Source organism: Talpa occidentalis, unplaced genomic scaffold (genome assembly GCF_014898055.3).
Source record: "Talpa occidentalis isolate TD23 unplaced genomic scaffold, MPIMG_talOcc4v2.1 talOcc4.5, whole genome shotgun sequence".
In the NCBI taxonomy this organism is placed as follows: Eukaryota; Metazoa; Chordata; class Mammalia; order Eulipotyphla; family Talpidae; genus Talpa; species Talpa occidentalis.
In genome coordinates this window covers 124,076,738-124,095,885 of record NW_023604861.1, presented here as the reverse complement: position 1 = coordinate 124,095,885, position 19,148 = coordinate 124,076,738, and the positions used below count along the sequence as shown (strand labels likewise).

Here is a 19,148-nt window from a genome sequence, read left to right as displayed (position 1 = left end):
ACTAATTATTAATTCTTCAGCCATATCTCATAATTTATTACTGACTTCCCATGATGGCAATTGAGGATTTAGCTCTCTTTCATACCTCAGTGCTGCCTTAATTTGCAAATATATATTCACATCCTGTCCCTGCATCTCTCAATACCATTTTATTATAACTTTAGTTGAATCAATATTCAGCACTCACATAACTATAACTACATAAATGCTGTTTACAGCTCGATCATGTTTCATTGAGCCATATGAAAGAGCTGCTTTAATATTTAAAATGGCTGAATTTCATATGATTCAATAATCTAATAATGTACATTAATTGTATAGTAATAATATTTACATGTAATATAATAGTAAGTTATTTTTCTCTCAGGCAGAAGTTTTTGTTTTGTCTTTTTATCATCATTAAACATGAAAAAATACTATAAGAATACCTAAAATGAAATCTGGTCTCAGTAGATTTTTTTTTTTTTTTTTTAAAGTGACAGTCCTTTTTTTATTTATTTGTTTGTTTCTTGTCTATACAAGCACTGGGTACAGTCAGAAGCGCGGGAGGGCGAGAGAATCCACCAGAGCCAGAGCGGGGAGCAGAACAGGCAGAAGGACCGAAGTACACTGCTGAGGGGAGCAGCGGGCGGCAGGAGAGGCCTGCGCGCCATGTGGGACCCTCCTCCCGTGGCCGGGAAGCAGCCGGGGATCGAACCGGTGCCGCAGAGGCCGCGGGCAGCCTCGCAACCCAGCGCTCAACCCGCTGCGCCACCGGGGAGGCCCTGGTCTCAGTAGATTTTTAAGTGTATCATACAATGTTGTTATCTATAGGCATAATGTTGTACATCAGATATCTAGAATTTCATTATCTTTCATAAGAGAAATTTTATATATATGTTGATTGGATTAGCATCTGAACTGGAGTGTGGACCAGAGGTGCAGGGAGGCGAGAGGACTCACCAGAGACAAAGTGGGGAACAGAACAGGGGGCTCTACTGACATACATTGCTGAGGGGAGCAGTGGGTGAGATAGGAGAGGTCTACTGTGCCATGTGGTTTATGTCCCTGGGGGGCGGGGGCATCAAATTCATGCTGCAGTGGCCCGAGACTTTAACCCCTGCGTCACCAGAGAGGGCCAGTGCTGTTAGCATTATTTTTTAACACTTATCATTTTTTAAATTTTTTTAAACAATATTTGCTTCCCCCCACCCCCTCAGATTGAGTCCCCATAGAATTTCCTTCCCCAAGGCACCCATGCACCATTACCACAGTCCCCTGTGCTCCTCCCTCTCTCCCTCTGATCCCTCTTCCTCCTCCTCCCCTGCAGTATGTCTCAGGTTTGTAATTGTCTGTTTTTGCTTTGTTGTGTCTTTTACTGTTATTATTATTATTTTTATACTGATGTCTTATTTGGTTCCCGTATATTCCTGTTATAAGTGAAACCATCCAATATTGTTCTTTTTCCTTCTGGCTTATTTCACTGAGCATCATTCCTTCTAGCTCCATCCATGTTGCTGCGAGTGGCATGAGTTTATCTTTTTTGATTGCTGAATAATATTCCATTGTGTATATATTCCACATCTTCTTGATCCAGTCATCAGTTTGTTCAATAAATGGTGCTGGGAAAACTGGACCTCCAAATACAAAAAAAAAAAAAAATGAAACTAGACCGCTACCTCTCACCATGCACAAAAATCAACTCAAAATGAGTAAAAGTACTGGACATAAGACCTGAAACCATAAAATATATAGAAGAAAATAAAGGTAAAAAATACTACAAGACATACATCTCAGAAACATCTTTAAAGACTCATAACCCAAAGCAGTGATAGTGAAGGCAAAGATAAACACCTGGGATTACATCAAACTGAAAAGCTTCTGTACGCCAAAGAAACATTAACCAAAACAGACACCACACTGATTGGGAAAAAATGTTTGCACTCAATTCAACTGATAAGGGACTGATCACAAAGATATACAAAGAACTCACACAGCTCAACAAAAACAAAATAAACAATCCAGTCAAGAAGTGGGCAGAAGAACCACAGTGCTGTTAGCTTTAACTTCAGATATATCTGGAATCTGATCACTTCTCACTGCCTTTACTGTTTTTAGCAGTCCAACCTGTCACTGTCCTTCTCTCTTGTTTCTGCATTCATTCTTGTCTTTTACAGTCTCCATCAGCATCCAGTGGGACTTTTTAAAAATGTAGACTTGTTTCTGTCATTCCAAATATTCTAAAGTGCAAATGCGTGGTAGGTAGTGCACCTAGATACTCCCTAGCCGTAAAAGCTTCAGTCTCCCCATAGCCATGAGTATAATTTGCTTTTTATTTTTTTAATACTCCAGTGGTCTGTCACGCCACTAATCCATAGGGAATGGGTCCCCGCAGCTCAGCCAACTTTCCATTGCTTCTCACACCATGAGCTGCTCTGGGTGGAGCAGGCTGGCGCTTCAGTGGAACCCAAGTAACTTTCACTTTGGCTTCCCTTTTTTTCCTGATCACTTTCTTTCACAAATTTCAGAAAGCTTTCTCAGCTCTTAGATGCTTTATACGCTCAATAGGAACATAAGTTCTCCTGTCAGGGATCTTGCCCTTTACTTGTTTGTTTACAACAGTGCCAGTTGCATGCTGGGTAACATCATAGATTCTTCAAGTTTTGCCTTAGTAACACGTGTGGGTTTCTTTTTTGAACAAGTGCCCATCCCTTTGATGTCTGCAATATACCTGTCCTATAGATTTGCATTTATGTGGCCAAAGGGACAACTAGACATTTTCTAAAAGGCCTAGAGAACGTGAAGCGGGTGCCTCCTCTCTCTCCTTCCCGTGGGTAACTTTGGTGACTTACTGAAAGTTGGTGGTTTTGTTAGGGGGAAAAGGATGTCCTAAAGCTAATTCCATACAGGCTTTGTGGACTCCACCCCCACCCCAGGCCAAAACCAAAGACACTGGGAACTCCAAATCCCATCACCACCAAAGGGAAGGTGGCTGGGACCTGAGGGTGGGGTTAAGCAGCCAAGTTGGTATAAAGGCAGACACGTGGGCTTTGGGGGTCCCCATTTTGGCTCTCCGCCAGCTCGCAGCATCCGGCCAGCTCTGAGAGTGACTTTGGGTTTCCAGGTCGGGGGATCGGGTAGGACGCATTAAAGACTTTATTTCCCTATTTTCTCCCTGAGTTGTACATTTTCCTTATTTCCTTTTCCCTTGTAAATAAACCCTTTATTAACCTTTTGTGTATTAATAAGTCCCTTTTAAGCTCTCGGGGGAGGACCCACAGCCAGGAACCCGTTCAATATTGGGGCTGTCCTATAACAGTTTCAGTGGAAAGGTGAGGGTGGTGTTTTTGTTTTCGCTGCCAGGCAATCAGCTTTGTGTGGTCTCAAAAACAGCTGGCATTTGTTGAATCAGAATGCATATATTTGGTGAATTATGAAGACATTAAACATTGTCTATTTGGTATAGTAACGTGGGATAAGTCGAGGAAATAAAAGGGAATACATGGGGAAAGCTGTTTCAATGGTGGAATTATAAGTGCATATTTCTTTTTATTTATTTATTTATTTTAAGATTGATTTATTTATTTTATACAAGAACCGGGGTATAGGTCAGATGCGCCGGAGGGTGAGAGGATTCACCGGAGACAGAGTGGGGAGCAGAATAGGCAGATGGACTGAAATACACTGCTGAGGGGAGCAGCGGCGAGACAGGCGAGGTCAGCCGCTCCAGGGATCGAACTCGTGCTGCAGTGGCTGGCTGCTGCTAGCTTCACAGTGCTGACAACCCCTTGCGCCACCAGGGAGGCCTGAATATCTCTTTGAAACCTTTACTTCAATCATATAATTGAAACAACCAAAAACCTTTTTCTTTCTTTCTTTTTTTTTAAAAAAGAAACTGTCCTGCTCTGAAGGCGACATTCACTTTCCTCCACACGTCGCTTTCCGCCTCCGCACAGAGGCGTATTGGGCCCACCCGGCCACCGTCCACAGGGTGGGCCAGCCCAGTTCCTGCTGGCGCAGCGAAGACCTCCGCCCTCCGCTCCCAGCGCTCCCTCCAGCCCGGAGCCTCCGCCCCGGCCCCGCCCCACGCCCTTGCGCCTGCGCATGGACGAACACGTGGCTACCGCGAAGCCAGAGCAGCAATGGCGGCGGGCGGCGGCGGCGTTGCGGACCCCCTGTCCCCGGCGGGGGTCCCCTGCGCCTTCTCCCCGCAGAGCCAGGCCTACTTCGCTCTGGCGTCCACCGACGGCCACCTGCGGGTGTGGGAGACCGGCAGCAACCGGCTGCACCAGGAGTACGTGCCTTCCGCGCACCTCAGCGGTACCTGCACCTGCCTGGCCTGGGCGCCCGCGCGGCTGCAGGCCAAGGTAAGGCGAGCGGGGCGGCGGGGGGCGGGCGCCCCCCGGGTCTCGGTCTGGGCTCCCCCTGACACGGCGGCGCGTGGCCCCGCATCGCGCGTGGCGGCCGGCCGCGCGGGGCGCGGAGCTCGGAGCGCGGCGGCAGCGTGGACTGGGCCCGCGCCGGCGGCCCCGCGTGCGGCCTGGCCCCGGGCCCTGCGAGGGGGCGCGGTGGGGCGCTCCGAGCCTGGGGCCTGAGCCCCGCCGGCGGGCTCCACGCGGCCCGCGCCCCGCGCCCGGCTGTCGCCATGTTCGCGAAGGCCCCCGGCCCTCCAGGGGCGACTTCCTCCGGCCAGGCCTCGCTCCTCGGCGTGCGCGCTTCGGGGCTCGGGCTTTTGACAGAGCCGGGGTTTGAAGGTATGTTACCTTTCTACGACCCCCGACTCAGTTCATCGACTTTGCCCGGGGTGGTTGGCATGAGCTAGTCTGTTTCCTGGCTTCCGGGCTGCCCCCCCACCCCGCACCCCTGCCACCCTCCGGCACCCCGCTTGGGTGCCGGCTCACCACGTGTTCCCGGCCACGTTCTGGACGCGGACTCACTTTTGAAAAATCGGTTGTCCCAGGCTGGTTTCTATTTTCTTTTAAACATTCTTCCCTTTTTATTTTTTACTGTCTGCTCCGCTCTCCCTTTATATACCCTTTCCTCCCTCCCCGCCTCCCAAGTCTGAAGTTTGCATTGAGCTGTGAAGATGAAGTGAAGCAGTTTAACTTAAGAGTCTAGTGAAGTTTCTCTACGGATGCTGAGTTAGGCAAGGCGTTTCACTGTTAGGGACCCATCTCAGGTATCTCATTCACTGTTGTGTCACTGCCCTACACTCACGCACGTGGTATAACTGCAGGATAGGGTAGTCACACCAAATCACTCCAAAGTGATACATTAGAATCCGGTATTGTGAGGTGTGTGTCATTTAGCTGAAAGCATATGTGACACCTCAAAAGCTGATATTTAGGACAACGCTTAAGTCCATCTAAGGATTGGGGAACTTTCTGCTAAATTCTGAAGATGGAAATAAGGATACATTTATTTCATTGATTATACTTTGGGAGAGTGTATTTACATATTTCCAGATTTTAAGCTAGATTTCAGTTTTTAGATGAAGTGACTCTTACTGACTAGTAAAAGAAACCTTGTCTAGGTTGTCTCTAGCATAAAATTTGCACTTAACAGTTGTTGTTAGCATTGCAGCACTCTGCACATTCTTCCTTTTCAAAGTTTTCTGCTTGTCTTTTAACAGCCCTGTAAAGTGATATTACTAATCATAATATTGAATGTTTATTAATATATTGAGGGGAAATATGGAGCAGTGGTTTGTTACACACCTGACCCAAGCTATAGTGCTTATATTTGAATCCAAACTTTGCTTCATGGTAGAAGTTATGCTTCTAATTCACCAATTGTAAAATGGGGATACTAGTACCCACTTCATTGGGTGATTGTGGAAATTTAATGTTTTTAAAATAATGAATGAAGCATTTTGAATAGTTCTTGGTGTTTAAGTGCAGTAAGTGTTAGTTGTTACTCGTATCTTACATTTGTTTGGCTAGTTCTTCAAGTTAGAGAAGGATAAACTTCTTACCTTGTTCGGGAAGAAAAACTGAGGCTCTGCAAAATTAAGCAACTTGCATAAAACTAAAAATGGAACCAGGACTAGAATTAAGATTTTTAAAGTGTAGTTCTCTATTAGCTGCAACAAATAGTTAATATTAGGCTGGCAAGATTTTGTTAACCCACTTTGATTATTTGTTGACTTAGCCACACTTTATGCCTCAGGAAAAAAAGTTTGCGATTATACAGAACACTGACACAGTAGGAAGATATCTGGATTTGGTTTCATAAATAGAACTTTTGCTTTTGTCACACTGAACATAACATTTAATTTGGCGGCCCTCACTGAAAAATGAGAGTTGGGCATCAGAAAAAAGTTTCTGTGGATATCAGAATCCTTTTGCCTATATGCTTTGATTTTAGTCAAACAATTGTGAAATGGCCTGAAATTATTGCACTTACATTACGTTATTACATTTAAAAAAACTAATTGTGAATTAGAAATAAGAAAGTTGGAACGAGTTGACCAGGGCCTTAATAAGCAATAAAATACTGGGTTGTTGGAAAAGTTATGGTGCTTTTTTTTTTCCCCCTCCATATTTTTCAAAGAAAAAAATACGTCATGACTTTTCCGACCACCCAGTAGTTGTGGCCACAAGAGTCTCGGTACAGTGAATTAACACTGTCACCCTAGATCTTGAGGTTCAGAATTCAGAGTAGGGAGGAATGTGGAGCTGTCCAGTCCTCATAATTTTGGGATTAGTTTTACTTGAAAATTAGGGAGCAAGGCAGTTTTCCTGGATTAAAACAACCTTAACCTGTTTTATGGTGTAAATTCAAAAGTCCTGTGATTTTTAAATATAGAAAATAGTGTTTTGTAGCAACTTCTTCATCTTCTCTCAAGTCCTTTGAGTCCTTGAGGTTATATGATCCTTGCCACTTAAATTTTAAGATGCTCTTATCTTATTGGGGCTTTAGAGTATGAGACACCAAAAGGATGTTATTCTGAAGCCCATGTTCTGGCATCTTAAGATTTTGGCTTATGGCATATTCTTAAATATGAAATGGACATTATATTAAATAAGGGTTTTTTAGGACTAATTAAGGGAATATATGTGAATGGCGCAACTTGGCCTGGCATGTATGTGCTCAGTAAAGGTTAGTTGTTATTGAATGAATCTGGGAATTCCACATAGGTATATCTACCACTTTACTGCTACATTTCTCAACGTAAATCAGTTTGTGAGAGTATCGTACAGTAGTTAGCATTTGCCACCCAAGGATGTTTAGTGATGTTACTCTTAGCAATGGGAAAAAAATAAATTGATGCTTGATTTCTTGAGTAACAGGAATTAAATATGGCTCATAAATGCAGAATGGTTATAATATGGTTACTTTGCATTTATGACACTAAAGTTTTTCTAGGGTTATACAAATTTTATAACTGAGTATTCCATTTAACTGATGGAGCCTGGGAAAAAAGGACCTCTAATGATGAAAAAGCAAGGAGACAAATTGATGGACTTAGATGAATGCTGTTTTCAGATCACTTCACTTTATATGTGTAAACAGGCTAAAATGGGAAATGATAGGCCAAAGTCACATAGTAAATAACTGAGCCACCTAGGGATTGATCCTACTACTTCATTTCTCCCTTAAATCTTGAAAACTGTTCTCTTTTTTTCTCCCTGATTACTGTGGCACCCTGGAAAACAGACCTTCTCTTCCATTGACTACCATTGTAAAGGTACTTACGCTGATGTGTTGTCACTGTAGTTAAGATGACTCCAGAAAGCTTACTCCTCATTCAGCAAAGCACATGGCATTTCAAATGATGGACAGAGCAAGCACAGTTGCATCAGGGATGTTTCTAGGGAAAAAATGAAGTCAGTATCATGTGGCATAATCCATTGTGGTCCTGTATAGTGTTCTCTCTCTCTCTTTTTTTTTTAAGATTTATTGATTTATTTATTTATACAAGCACTGGGTACAGTCAGAAGCGCGGGAGGGTGAGAGAATTCACCAGAGCCAGAGCGAGGAGCAGAGCAGGCAGAAGGACCGAAGTACACTGCTGAGGGGAGCAGCGGGCGGCAGGAGAGGTCTGCGCGCCATGCGGGACCCTCCTCCAGTGCCTGGGGAGCAGCCGGGGATCGAACCGGCGCTGCAGAAGGCCGTGGGCAGCTTCGCAACCCAGCGCTCAACCGCTGCGCCACCGGGGAGGCCCTATAGTGTTCTCTTAACATCTCTCCAGTCTTAGACTTCAAAAGAAGGGACAATTTGCAGATTAGATTCCATTGGGAGAAACAGACGTTCCTACGTGTTAGAATTTAATTGATTTTGCTATGAAGGCTATATAGTTATTTGCAAAATGCACATATTTTTGTCTACTGTTATCCATGAAACTTAAACATATGCCAGGGTAAATGACAGTAAGGTAGACCAAAAAATGGCATAAGAGACATTGTAGAATGAAACTTGAAACTTTGGCATAATTTTCAGTCTAGAGGTCATTATTTTTGAAAAATAGGTTCATTATTTTTGAAAAATAGGTTTTGATCTATTAGTGGATTGTGAAATAGATTCAGTAGGTTGTGACAGCATTAAAGCAATGAAACAAAATATCAGAGTGTCCTTTGCATGGTAAGAATGTTTTTCTGTGAAGCTTGTTTCAGTAATATATACATGTTTCTGTGAGTGTGTATGGAATCTGTATAGTACTCTTCTTACTCTGGGATCTCAGTGTAGAAAGTTATTCCTTATTGATCCAGTTCAGATTTCTCATCGCCTAGGAGTGTTTTTTTTTCTCTGTCTTCACATCTATACTACTCCTTCAGTCAGATTCTCACTTGGCTTTCTAATTACCTTCTGGATCAATGCTGATAGGCTGTCATCCAACCTGTTATGATATTTTTATTGCTTAGTTCTGTCAGACCTTCATATTGGAAGGTCTTATACGTTTTAGTATAAGAAATCACAATCCTTTTGGTCTTCACTGCTGGTACCTTCAGAAACTCAGATTCTCCAGTCACAAATATATGAACTAAATTTTTAACTTAGCCTTTTCATTACTTTATATATAATATTTACATTTATAGTTAGTGTACACATGACATTGTACTAGGCATGTTAGAGGAAACAAAACTGAACGTGATTAAGACATAAAAATAAAGGTAATTCAGCAGAGTATGCCGTGTGTCTTAAGAGAAAAAGGGCTTGTGGAGATGATACTTGAGGTGGACCTGAAATATGGATATATTTTCAACCAAATGAAAGTTGAAAGGTGAGTGAGGAAAGGCCCCTCTAACTGGAAGGAAAAACAAAAAGTGGGAGAGTATTTGTGATTAGGGAGTGTAATATAAAGATGGAATTAGCAATAAGACTAGAAAATGTGGGGTAGAGGCAGATTATGGGTGCTTTTGAATGCCAGAGTTGTGATAGTGATTCTCTGGGAAGTTACTGAAATTTTTGTTCACAGGAATAACTGGTTCAGATTAAAAATGCCAGCAAACTTCTATTGTAGTCTCTAATCATGAGTAGCACTAAACTCGTTTCAGAAATATTTTGTACGAGGCAATACTTAAAATACTAGGTTTCACGAAAATGCACATTGGTTGTATAAACTTTTTATCAGGCTGACCTTTTTGGACAGTCTCCTCTTGCTGAATGGGAATTTTTTTAAAAAAGATTTATTTATTTATGCATACAAGAGCTGGGATGCAGGCCAGAGGCACGGGGGTGAGAGGATTCACTAGAGACAGAGTGGGGAGCAGAATAGGCAGACTGACTGAAATACACTGCTGAGGGGAGCAGCCGGGGAGACAGGAGAAGGTCTACAGTGCCATGTGGGTCAGCTCCCGGGCCTGGGATCAAGCTCATGCTGAAGTGGCTGCAGATAGCTTCATAGTGCTGTGACTTAACCCCTTGCGCCTCCAAGGAGACCCCCTGAATGGGATTTTTTTTTTTTTTTAATTCTCTGAGAAAATACGCATGAGTCAATTCTTTGAGATTAAGTAATTGAAATATTTAGGGTTAGCCCAGTGAACCTCAAATTTGTGTATAGAGATTTTACTGTTAGTAAAATTAGGACTTTGAATATCTAAGTGTTTAATTTCTGAGATTTATTTGTGCTTCTTTTTTAAAAAAAGACTTATTTTTATTTATTTATACATACAGGAACTGGGTGTAGGCCAGAGGTGCGGGCGTGAGAGGATTCACCAGAGAGAGAGTGGGGAACACAACAGGCAGACTGACTGAAATACACTGCTGAGGGGAGCAGTGGGCGAGCCAGGAGAGGTCTGCTGCACCATGTGTGTAGCTCCATGGTGGGGGTTGGAACTCGTGCTGCAGTGGCTGCAGATAGCTTTGGAGTGCTGGGACTTAACTAACCACTTGTGCCACCAGGGAGGCCTTGTTACATCTTTTTTGTTGTTGTTGCTGACCTAAATGACTCTGATGAATCAAATTCTGCAGATGTAACATCCTCATAAGATAACTAAAAGAAAATGGAAACTGGTTTGTAAATCCGTTTGACATTCTTTCTGCACCTGATGATAACATAGTTTCCATTGATGGTTTTTGGGATGGATTAATTTTTATATATCCTACAATTGTGTGTGTGTGCTGTAGAGGAAGATCTTGGGCTGTTGAGTAAATGTTGTCTTTCCTGAGTTATTGTTCTTTTCTGAACTAAAAGAATGGATTTCTCAGTGCTTCTTTATCTGAAACATAGACTAGCAAGTGCTAACTTAAAAAGTCATAAAGGGGGACCTCCCTGGTGACGCAAGAGGTTAAGATACAACCTATGAAGTGATATGCAGCCTCTGCAGCACAAGTTACATCCCCAGCCAGGAAGCTACTCAAATGGTGCAGCAGACCTCTCCTGCCTCGCCTGCTGCTCCCCTCAGCAGTGTATTTCAGTCAGTCTGCCTGTTCTGTTCCCTACTCTGTCTCTCTTGAATCCTCTCACCACCCCCACCCAACACCTCTGGCCCTTACCCCAGTTCTTCTATGCATAAATAAATAAATCTTTAAAAAAAAAATTAAAAAGTCATAAAGGGCCTCCCTGGGGGTGCAGGGGTTAACATCTCAGCACTATCAAGCTGTAGCCCCTACACGGTGCAGCAGAGCTTGCCTGTCTTGCCCACTGCTCCCCACTCTGTCTCTGCTGAATCCTCTCACCCCTGTGACCTATACCCCCATTCTTGTATGCATAAAAAATAAAAAATCTTTAAAAATCATAAGCATGGAAGAGAAGTTATGAAATTCTAAGTAAAATTTCATCATTATGAATTCTGATGTGGAATTCTAAAGCTGTGATCGTTAATTTCCTTTTTGATGGATACACAGGAGCTGTTCGTATCATTTGGCATAAACTAAAGGAGCCTTGTGGATTTGATCTGAGCATCGGTTGAGACTTGTGCCTCTTAAGAGTCATTAGAACCACCACCACAGTGTAGCTTTAGACTATCACTGGAGCAATTTTTCTAGTCTGCTCTCTGCTGCTTTACTTGCTACAACTGATTGTTGAGTGAAATTGAAGTAAATGCATTTTTATCAAAATAAGAAAACATTTGCATCACTTTTCCTGAAAACTAAGCTAGAGTGCAAAGAAATATTAGGAGGAGAGATGAGGATCTTTGGCTTCTTGGGTGTGGCTCTATAATAATCTGCTTGGAATGCTTCATTTGGACCTGTCAAGAGTGGTTGGTTTCTGATAAGTGGGAACAGCAGTGAGAGCTATCTTATTTGCACCTTCTTTCCAGAGAGGCAGGAGACAGAATTATGAACATCTCCTCTTCCCGTTGGAGTGATTTTTATTTTGGTAGTGAGGAAGAAATCTTCTGAGAGTCTTTTTTTTTTTTTTTTAAATATATCAGTAGCATTCACTTTCCTTTTGGGGGCTAGCGGCTATTTGCATTTATGTGTTAGTGATGTTTGTTTGAAACTAAAATGTTTTTTCTTTTTTTTCTAGGAAAGTCCCCAGAGGAAAAAAAGGAAATCAGAAGCTATAGGAACAAGTAACCAGGTTGACTTGTTGGCTCTTGGTACAGCAGTTGGTAGTATTTTATTATACAGTACAGTAAAAGGAGAATTACACAGTAAATTAATAGTAAGTATATGTGTGCATGTATATTTTAATATAAACAAGATGTAACAGGGATGCTGATTATTAGAAATGAGGCAGTTCTGGTTATGCTCTAGAGTCTATACTACAGGGGCATCTTTCTGCTCCTGCATTTAAAATTCTGAATTTTTTGATGATAATTAACATAGGTCAGAAATGAGAAATTGTTGAATAGGCTTAAAGGAAAAGGTAAAAGGAATTCTAAGCATCATGGATAAGAAAGGAGCTCAGTTGAGCAGCTGTTGCTCTTGTTGCTTTTGTCTCTTAAGGAGGAGGCACTAACTGATTCCTGGTATCCCTGAAGGGAGGTGATGAGACTGATTCTCCAGGTTCTAGAAAAATTACGTATTGGGGTCAGCTGTAGCCAGAAGGATGGTCACTGCTGGGGTGAAACAGGGTTGCTGCAGAGACAAAGAAGGAACAAGTCCCTTGTTCTTCCTCCAGGTTGGTCTCCCTCAGCAGCCCCTATTGGTGGCTCCCACTAGCAGTTCATTTGGCAAAACAGAGTGTGGTACAGAGTCCTGATCTCAACATCACAGCAGAGAAAGGGAGGGTTAAGTGCTGTAAGAAAGTAACTTGAGGGGCTTCCCTGGTGGTGCAAGGGATTAAGTCTCAGCAATATGAAGCTGTCAGCAGCCACTGTAGCATGAGTTTAATAGCCAACCAGGGAGCTGACCCACATGGCGCAGCAGACCTCTTCTGTCTCACCCACTGCTCCCCTCAGCAGTGTATTTCAGTAGATCCGACTGTTGCGTTCCCTACCATCTGGTGAATCCTCTCACTTCCCACACGTCTGGCCTACACCCCAGTTCTTGTATGCATAAATAAATAAATCTTTTAAAAAAAAAGTAACTGGCATAATTGTTTCAGACATTGACTATTACTCTATGTCTGTGGTCACTGGATTCCTGTCTGTAATAGGAATAAAACAAGTATCCCTTGATAATTTGGAACTGAGGTTGAAAAAAGATAAAATTTTTTGCTTTATGCATATGTCTGAAAATATAGCTGGATTCTTGCTTATAATTAATGAATCAAAAGGTTTGAGTGTTAGGCTTTTTGTACATAATACATTAAAATTTTTTCCAAAAGTTTACTAATTTATACTTATATCAGCAATGGAAGGAGGACAGTACGTGAATTTTAGTAGTATTGCCACCACTGATTAACTAGTCCCATTAAATGTAGCACTAACAAAATCCCAGCTAATTTGGCAGGTGGAAAATCTTATCTGATTTTTCAATCTGCATTTATACTATGTTTTTATGTTAAAGGTTGTAAAAACATGCAGCTATAAAAATAAAGCAATCACGGATATATATATGTGTGTGTGTGTGTATATATATATATATATACACATACATACACTCATATCAGTATCTAGCTAGCTTGCTACCTGGAAGGGGATTTCCTTTTACACCTCCTCGCTCCTATTTTCCAACCTGAGTGTAGAAATCATAGGGTCTATTTCCCCCCTGTGGTTGGTAGCTTGTCCTTTGATTTGGTCAGTTCTTTGTGGTCAGCAGGTACCTAGATGTATATAGTATGATAACTGCTTTACCTGACTATTGCTGATGGAACCTAGAACTCCTGTGTAAATAATTTCAGTTCCTCAGAGGATTCTACATAAATTTCTTTTTTCCCCCCCAAAGATTTATTTATGCATGCAAGAAATGGGGTGTAGGCCAGAGGTACGTGTGTGAGAGAGAGAAAAAGAGAGAGAGGATTCATTAGAGACAGAGCAGGGAGCAGAACAGGTAGAATACTGAAATACACTGCGCTGGCTATATAGCTTGATAGCACTGTGTCTTAAACCTCTGCACCACCAGAGAGGTCCTCTACATAAATTTCTAGCAGGGAGTGAGTTTATTGAAATGGAACCAAGAAGGTCATGGTCAGAAGTGTTGGGATGTTATGTTGAAATAGAAAGAGACCAAGCTTTGGACCTAGAATGTCTTGAGGTTGATTCTACTAATATGTGATTGTGGATAAGTAGTTTAACTTACCTCTTACGTGAGTATATTATATACCCTGCTTGACTTTTTGAGATTTAGATGTAGTGATATATTGAAAGTGACTAGTAATAGTATATTACGACTGGCATATAATTGATATTTAATAAGTGTTTGTTGAATGAGTAAATGAATGACTGAGTAGGCAGGTTGCTAGATTGCTTTCCAGAGGGCACACTAGCCCCAGCAATGGATGATACTGCCGTTTTTTACTGTAATCTGACCAGCAAAGTAATACATTAAACAAATTGCTGGATTAACAAACTGAAAAGATTATCTTGTTTTGCTTTGTAGCGCTTGGATTAATAACTTTCAAGATAGGTGTATACTAGTGAATTATTTCTATGGAACTTATCTGTTCATATCCTTTGTTCAATTATTTGTATGTCCATAACATAGGACTTAACTCTTTGAGTAGATAACTGATAGGAGGGAAAGGAAAATAACTGAAGGTAACATATAATAATATTTTTCTTTCAAAGTGGGAGCAGTCTATTTGACAGAAGTAGTGATTCATTTTGTGTATATTTAATTTATGTGAATGCAGGTAGAAAGCGACTATAACAGTTGCTGATAGTGTAGGTGATTTACCACTTCAGTTAATGGAGTGACTTTGTCCTGGAATGTGTGTTAAGTGGGGAGGTTTGGATTTATTCTTCCTTGGTTTATATATTTCCCTCTGAGTGAGTGAGCATCTTGGTATGCTGTGTATGTTTAAAGTGTTTTTTATATGATTTGTTCCATAACACAACACAAACAAGAGTGTTTACCTGAAATCAATGATTACTTTATTGATAGATGGAGTTTTTGGTACTTTTTTAAAAGGGGTTTTCAAGGATATTTTTGATTAGACAAATTTTTACCTTGAGTGTTGTTAAATTCTTTAAAAATTCTTTGATTTTTCTAGTTCACTCAAGTGTCAAGCTTTTTGTCACTGTTCATGACGTATTTCATCATAAGTAGAGCTGGTATCCTTGAATTTATGATGTAAAAGTATGTTTTCCACTGAGATGAGAGGTTAATGCTTTGATGAAGTTATAACTGATTTAATTCATTTTTGCTGTTGAAAAGTTAAAATGGGTAGATGTAGGTTAAGATTTTTAAAGTTAGGCTAACGCTTACCATTTTAGATAACTAGTAACAGACTTCATGTTATGTCAGATGAAAATTTTTATTTTTTCTTTCAATATGCAGAACGGTGGGCATGACAACAAAGTTAATTGTATTCAGTGGCATCAAGACAATGGCTGTTTGTATAGTTGTTCAGATGATAAGCATATTGTGGAATGGAATACACAGACATGCAAAGTAAAGTGGTAAGTAACGTTGATGGGTCTGTGGGATTGGAGGGATAACCTGATTACTGTTTGGAAATGCATTTGAGTTTGGCAAATCAAAACTATATTGCCATAGGTGTTGTTTGAACAGTGTGGGGAATGTTGACATTAGGAAAGTTATACATATTTTTGAGGAACTTTAAATCAGATTTCTAAGATATGTGTAAACTACTGCAGTTGTAGTTTATACACTGATTTGGATAAAAGAGAGTTGAGGGAATTCTTTTGAGAGTGGGGAAAGGAGGCGGGGGGGAGATGGCATGAACAAAGGCTAGGAGGAACAGAAGTAAAGGATTTTTTTTTTTAAAGATCTATTTATTTAAACATGAACTGGGGTGCAGGTCTGAGGCATGGAAGGGTAAGAGAATTCACCAGAGACACAGAGGGGAGCAGAACAGGCAGATGGACTAAAGACACTGCTGAGGGCAGCAGTGGGTGAAGCAGGAGAGGTCTGCTTCGCCTTATGGGTTTCTCCCGGGAATCAAACCCGTGCCGCAGAGGCTGCTGACAGCTTCACAGTATGGTGCTCAACCTGCTGTGCCACTGGGGAGGCCCAGAAGTGAAGGATTTACATGGAATTGAGTAGAGAAGGGGCATGCTGGGGTAGTGGCTGGTAGAGACTGTGGGCCAAAGTATCTGTTGTTACAGATCAAAAATTTCAGACAACTCTTACAGTTCAAACTTCCAATCTGTGACTGGCTGTGTGGTGGCTGTTCAGTAAATGTGGACTGTTGAGTGTAGTTCAATTTATTATGTAGATGAGGACCTGATAGAGGATAATGAGGCCCATGGTCCCCCATAGCTAAGAAGTCTCAGAGAGGGAGTTCTGATCCTGCTATCTTGAATTCAGTTTGGTACAGTGTTTTTCTGTTGTACTAAAACTGCTTGGCATGTAGAGTCTATCTGGTGAGTAAAGAGACACTCAAGGTCAGTGTCTTGGGAATAAAGTCACCAAAATAATGATTTTGGGGAAAGTAATCTATTTGCCAGCACTGTGTGGAATACATGGTAAGAAGCTAGTTCAGAAGCACAGGAGCCAGATCCCAAGTGGTGGTTGTAAAATGGTAAGAGTGGGAAGTAAGAATTAGCAACACTTGGGTAGGATGGAGCGGGGATACTGAGTGACCAAAAGGACTTAAAGGTAACTACTAAGTCTTCAACTTGGTGAACTTACTAGGTGAGTAGTGGTACAGTTAAGAAGACTTATATTCAAAAGAGGGAAATTTCAGTTTTCAGACAAATTGATTTTGAAATACCAAGTGAAAGACAGGACCCAGTAGGTGAGGTGGTATAGAGGCTTAGGGAATAGGGTTGTAGGTACAGATGAGTAATAAATCATCTACCTAGAGGTGTAGTAGGTGTTTGTACTCCCTTTATCTGCAGCAGTTTATACACTGATGACTATTAGAAATACCTGTGGGGTTCTCATCCACCAGGTCTGAGTGAGGCCTATCTAACTGTTTTTATGTCTGGATGACAGTTCACAAAAATGATGCCTTTCACTCAGGAACTGATACTTTTCAAGGCACTGTGTAGCACATACACATAGTTGTATTTAATGCTAATGTTGTGAGGGTGGCTTTACCGTATATTACATTTGAGAAACTGCTGTCTCATATGGTACTTGTGTTTCCACTTTCATTCTTGGCATTTTTATGCTGCTAGTAATTGATTTTGTTTTCCATTTTAGATAACTTCCATTGATTTCTTACTAGGGAAGATGAGGATTTAGCTTTCTTAGCCTTTTTTAATTCCCATTCTTAATATTATATCACTTTTTTTTTTAAAAAGATTTATTTATTTAGGCATACAAGAGCTGGGGCACAGGCCAGAGGTGTGAGTGGTGAGAGGATTCACCAGAGATAGAGTGGGGAACAGAACAGGCAGATTGACCAAAGTACACTGCTGAGGGGAGCAGCAGGCAAGTCAGCAGAGAGGTCTGCTGCTTCATGTGGGTTGCTCCCTGGCCAGCCGAGGGATCGAACTTGTGCTGCAGAGGTTGCGGACAGCTTCATAGGTTGCATCTTAACCCCTTGCACCACCAGGGAGGCCCTATATCATACTTATTGATTAAGCAGTATTTATTGTTTATGACTACTTAAATACTTAAGCTGAACCTTAGACTGTACTAGGCTTATACTAACTTTTTGGCAGAGATTTAATATTTGTCTTAAAGTTCACTGGCATATTTTTACATATTCCTGTCATTAGTTCATTCTTGCTTCTATAGTTGTATAAATCATCTCAGCGATTTTTAGACACATCAGTTGAACAGTTATATATTTTGGAGGCTTCCTCTCCATTGTCAGTTGTTTCTTGGAGGACTTGTCTGCCTTCTTCCAAGGTCCATTGAATCATCATCTTGAAAATTCTCTTGTCAGATGGAACCTCTGTTTTCTGGATTCCACTTTTGTCTTCGTTGGTTTAATCCCTCCTTTCGGTGAAATGGCAGCTTCCTGATAAAAGGTGCATGGATGGTACATTTTTGAGATTTTGTTTGTGCCCCCGCTATTATTATTCTACTCTCACAATTGATTGATGGTTTGTAGATACAGAGATTTAGGTGGGAAATAATTTTCCCATGGGATTTTGAAGCATTGGGCCACTGGATTTTTTTTTAAAGTTATCAGGGTTAATTATCCTTAGTATTCTGAAATATCCTGTGACTTTTTACTTTAATGAATTAGATTGGCACCTCCAGGAACCTTTAGTTATAGACTGAAAACTCGTGTCCTTTCTTTTTCTTCCTGTGTATTTGATAATTTTATTAGTTGTGTTTTCTTTGATCTTTCTCTTCTACATGGTAGTTATTTAGATAAAGCATTTCTTGGACTAATCCTTAGAAAAGTTTCTTTTCCCTCCTCTTTTTTCCTTTTGTCTTTTTCTTGTGTTACCTGGGAGATTCCCTCAATTTCATGTACCATATCTAGGGATTAAAAAATTTCTCTTACTGTATTTTTAACTTTCAGGAACTGTTTTTGTTCCTATTTCTTTTTTGTTGCATCATGTTCTTTTCGGTCTTCTTTGAAGACAGAATTTGGATTTAAAGTTTTTTTCTCTTGTGGATGTATTTCGATTTGTTTGATTTTGGTCTCTTTTATGTCAAAGACATTCTTAAAGTGACTAGACATCCTCGACTGCCTAATGGTATTGGAAAATGAAACATTAAAAAGTTGATTGGAAGGCCTTTGTGGGTGTGTGGCTCCATTGTTGGGCTTCCTTTATAAGTGATCGGTGACCTTCAGATGTCAGTGTGTGTATGTCATTTCTCTGGAGCCACATTGCCAGAAGGAATCTTCTGCCTTTTCACTTTAGTGTGTGCATAGATTAGACTTAGTAGGTTTAGATGGAGGTTTGGGCGTCTTAGTTCTAACAGGTTTCTAGTTCCTACTCAGGGTTACACTTTGAGTTGCAAAGCTGTTAATGGGGACGGGAACAGGGTGTGTGTGTGGTGGAGGAATGTGGTGGTATTAGCTTCTGCACTGGCATTTTCAGAGATAAAGTGGGGAAGTAGATTTGGAAGTTGTCATGGTGGGAATTATCTTTTTTATAATTGTCAGAGCAGTGATAAATTTTGAACAGTGACTGTGAGAATTGATAAGATATTGTCAAAATGTTGGGAACCAATAAGGGAAAAATAAAAGTTTTCGCATAATAATGCTGCATTTTTCTTTATTATTGAGGTTGAGCGGTTTTCTATTTATCAACAATTGGTATTTCTGTGAATTGCTTGTGTATATCCTTTGTCTAATT

The 19,148-nt window shown here is 41.1% G+C and overlaps 1 protein-coding gene across 1 annotated transcript in view; it reads left to right on the top strand.

The window, feature by feature from the left end:
* Positions 1-4,089: 4,089 nt before the first annotated feature.
* The window catches only part of WDR43 (WD repeat domain 43), a 42,452-nt gene continuing 27,393 nt past the window's right edge, over positions 4,090-19,148 (top strand). Inside the window, exons 1-3 of the mRNA XM_037528285.2 lie at positions 4,090-4,346; positions 11,894-12,031; positions 15,253-15,374. Of these exons, the coding sequence (XP_037384182.1) occupies positions 4,122-4,346; positions 11,894-12,031; positions 15,253-15,374 (485 nt within the window). The 5' untranslated portion in view covers positions 4,090-4,121. The remainder of the gene's footprint in view (positions 4,347-11,893; positions 12,032-15,252; positions 15,375-19,148) is intronic.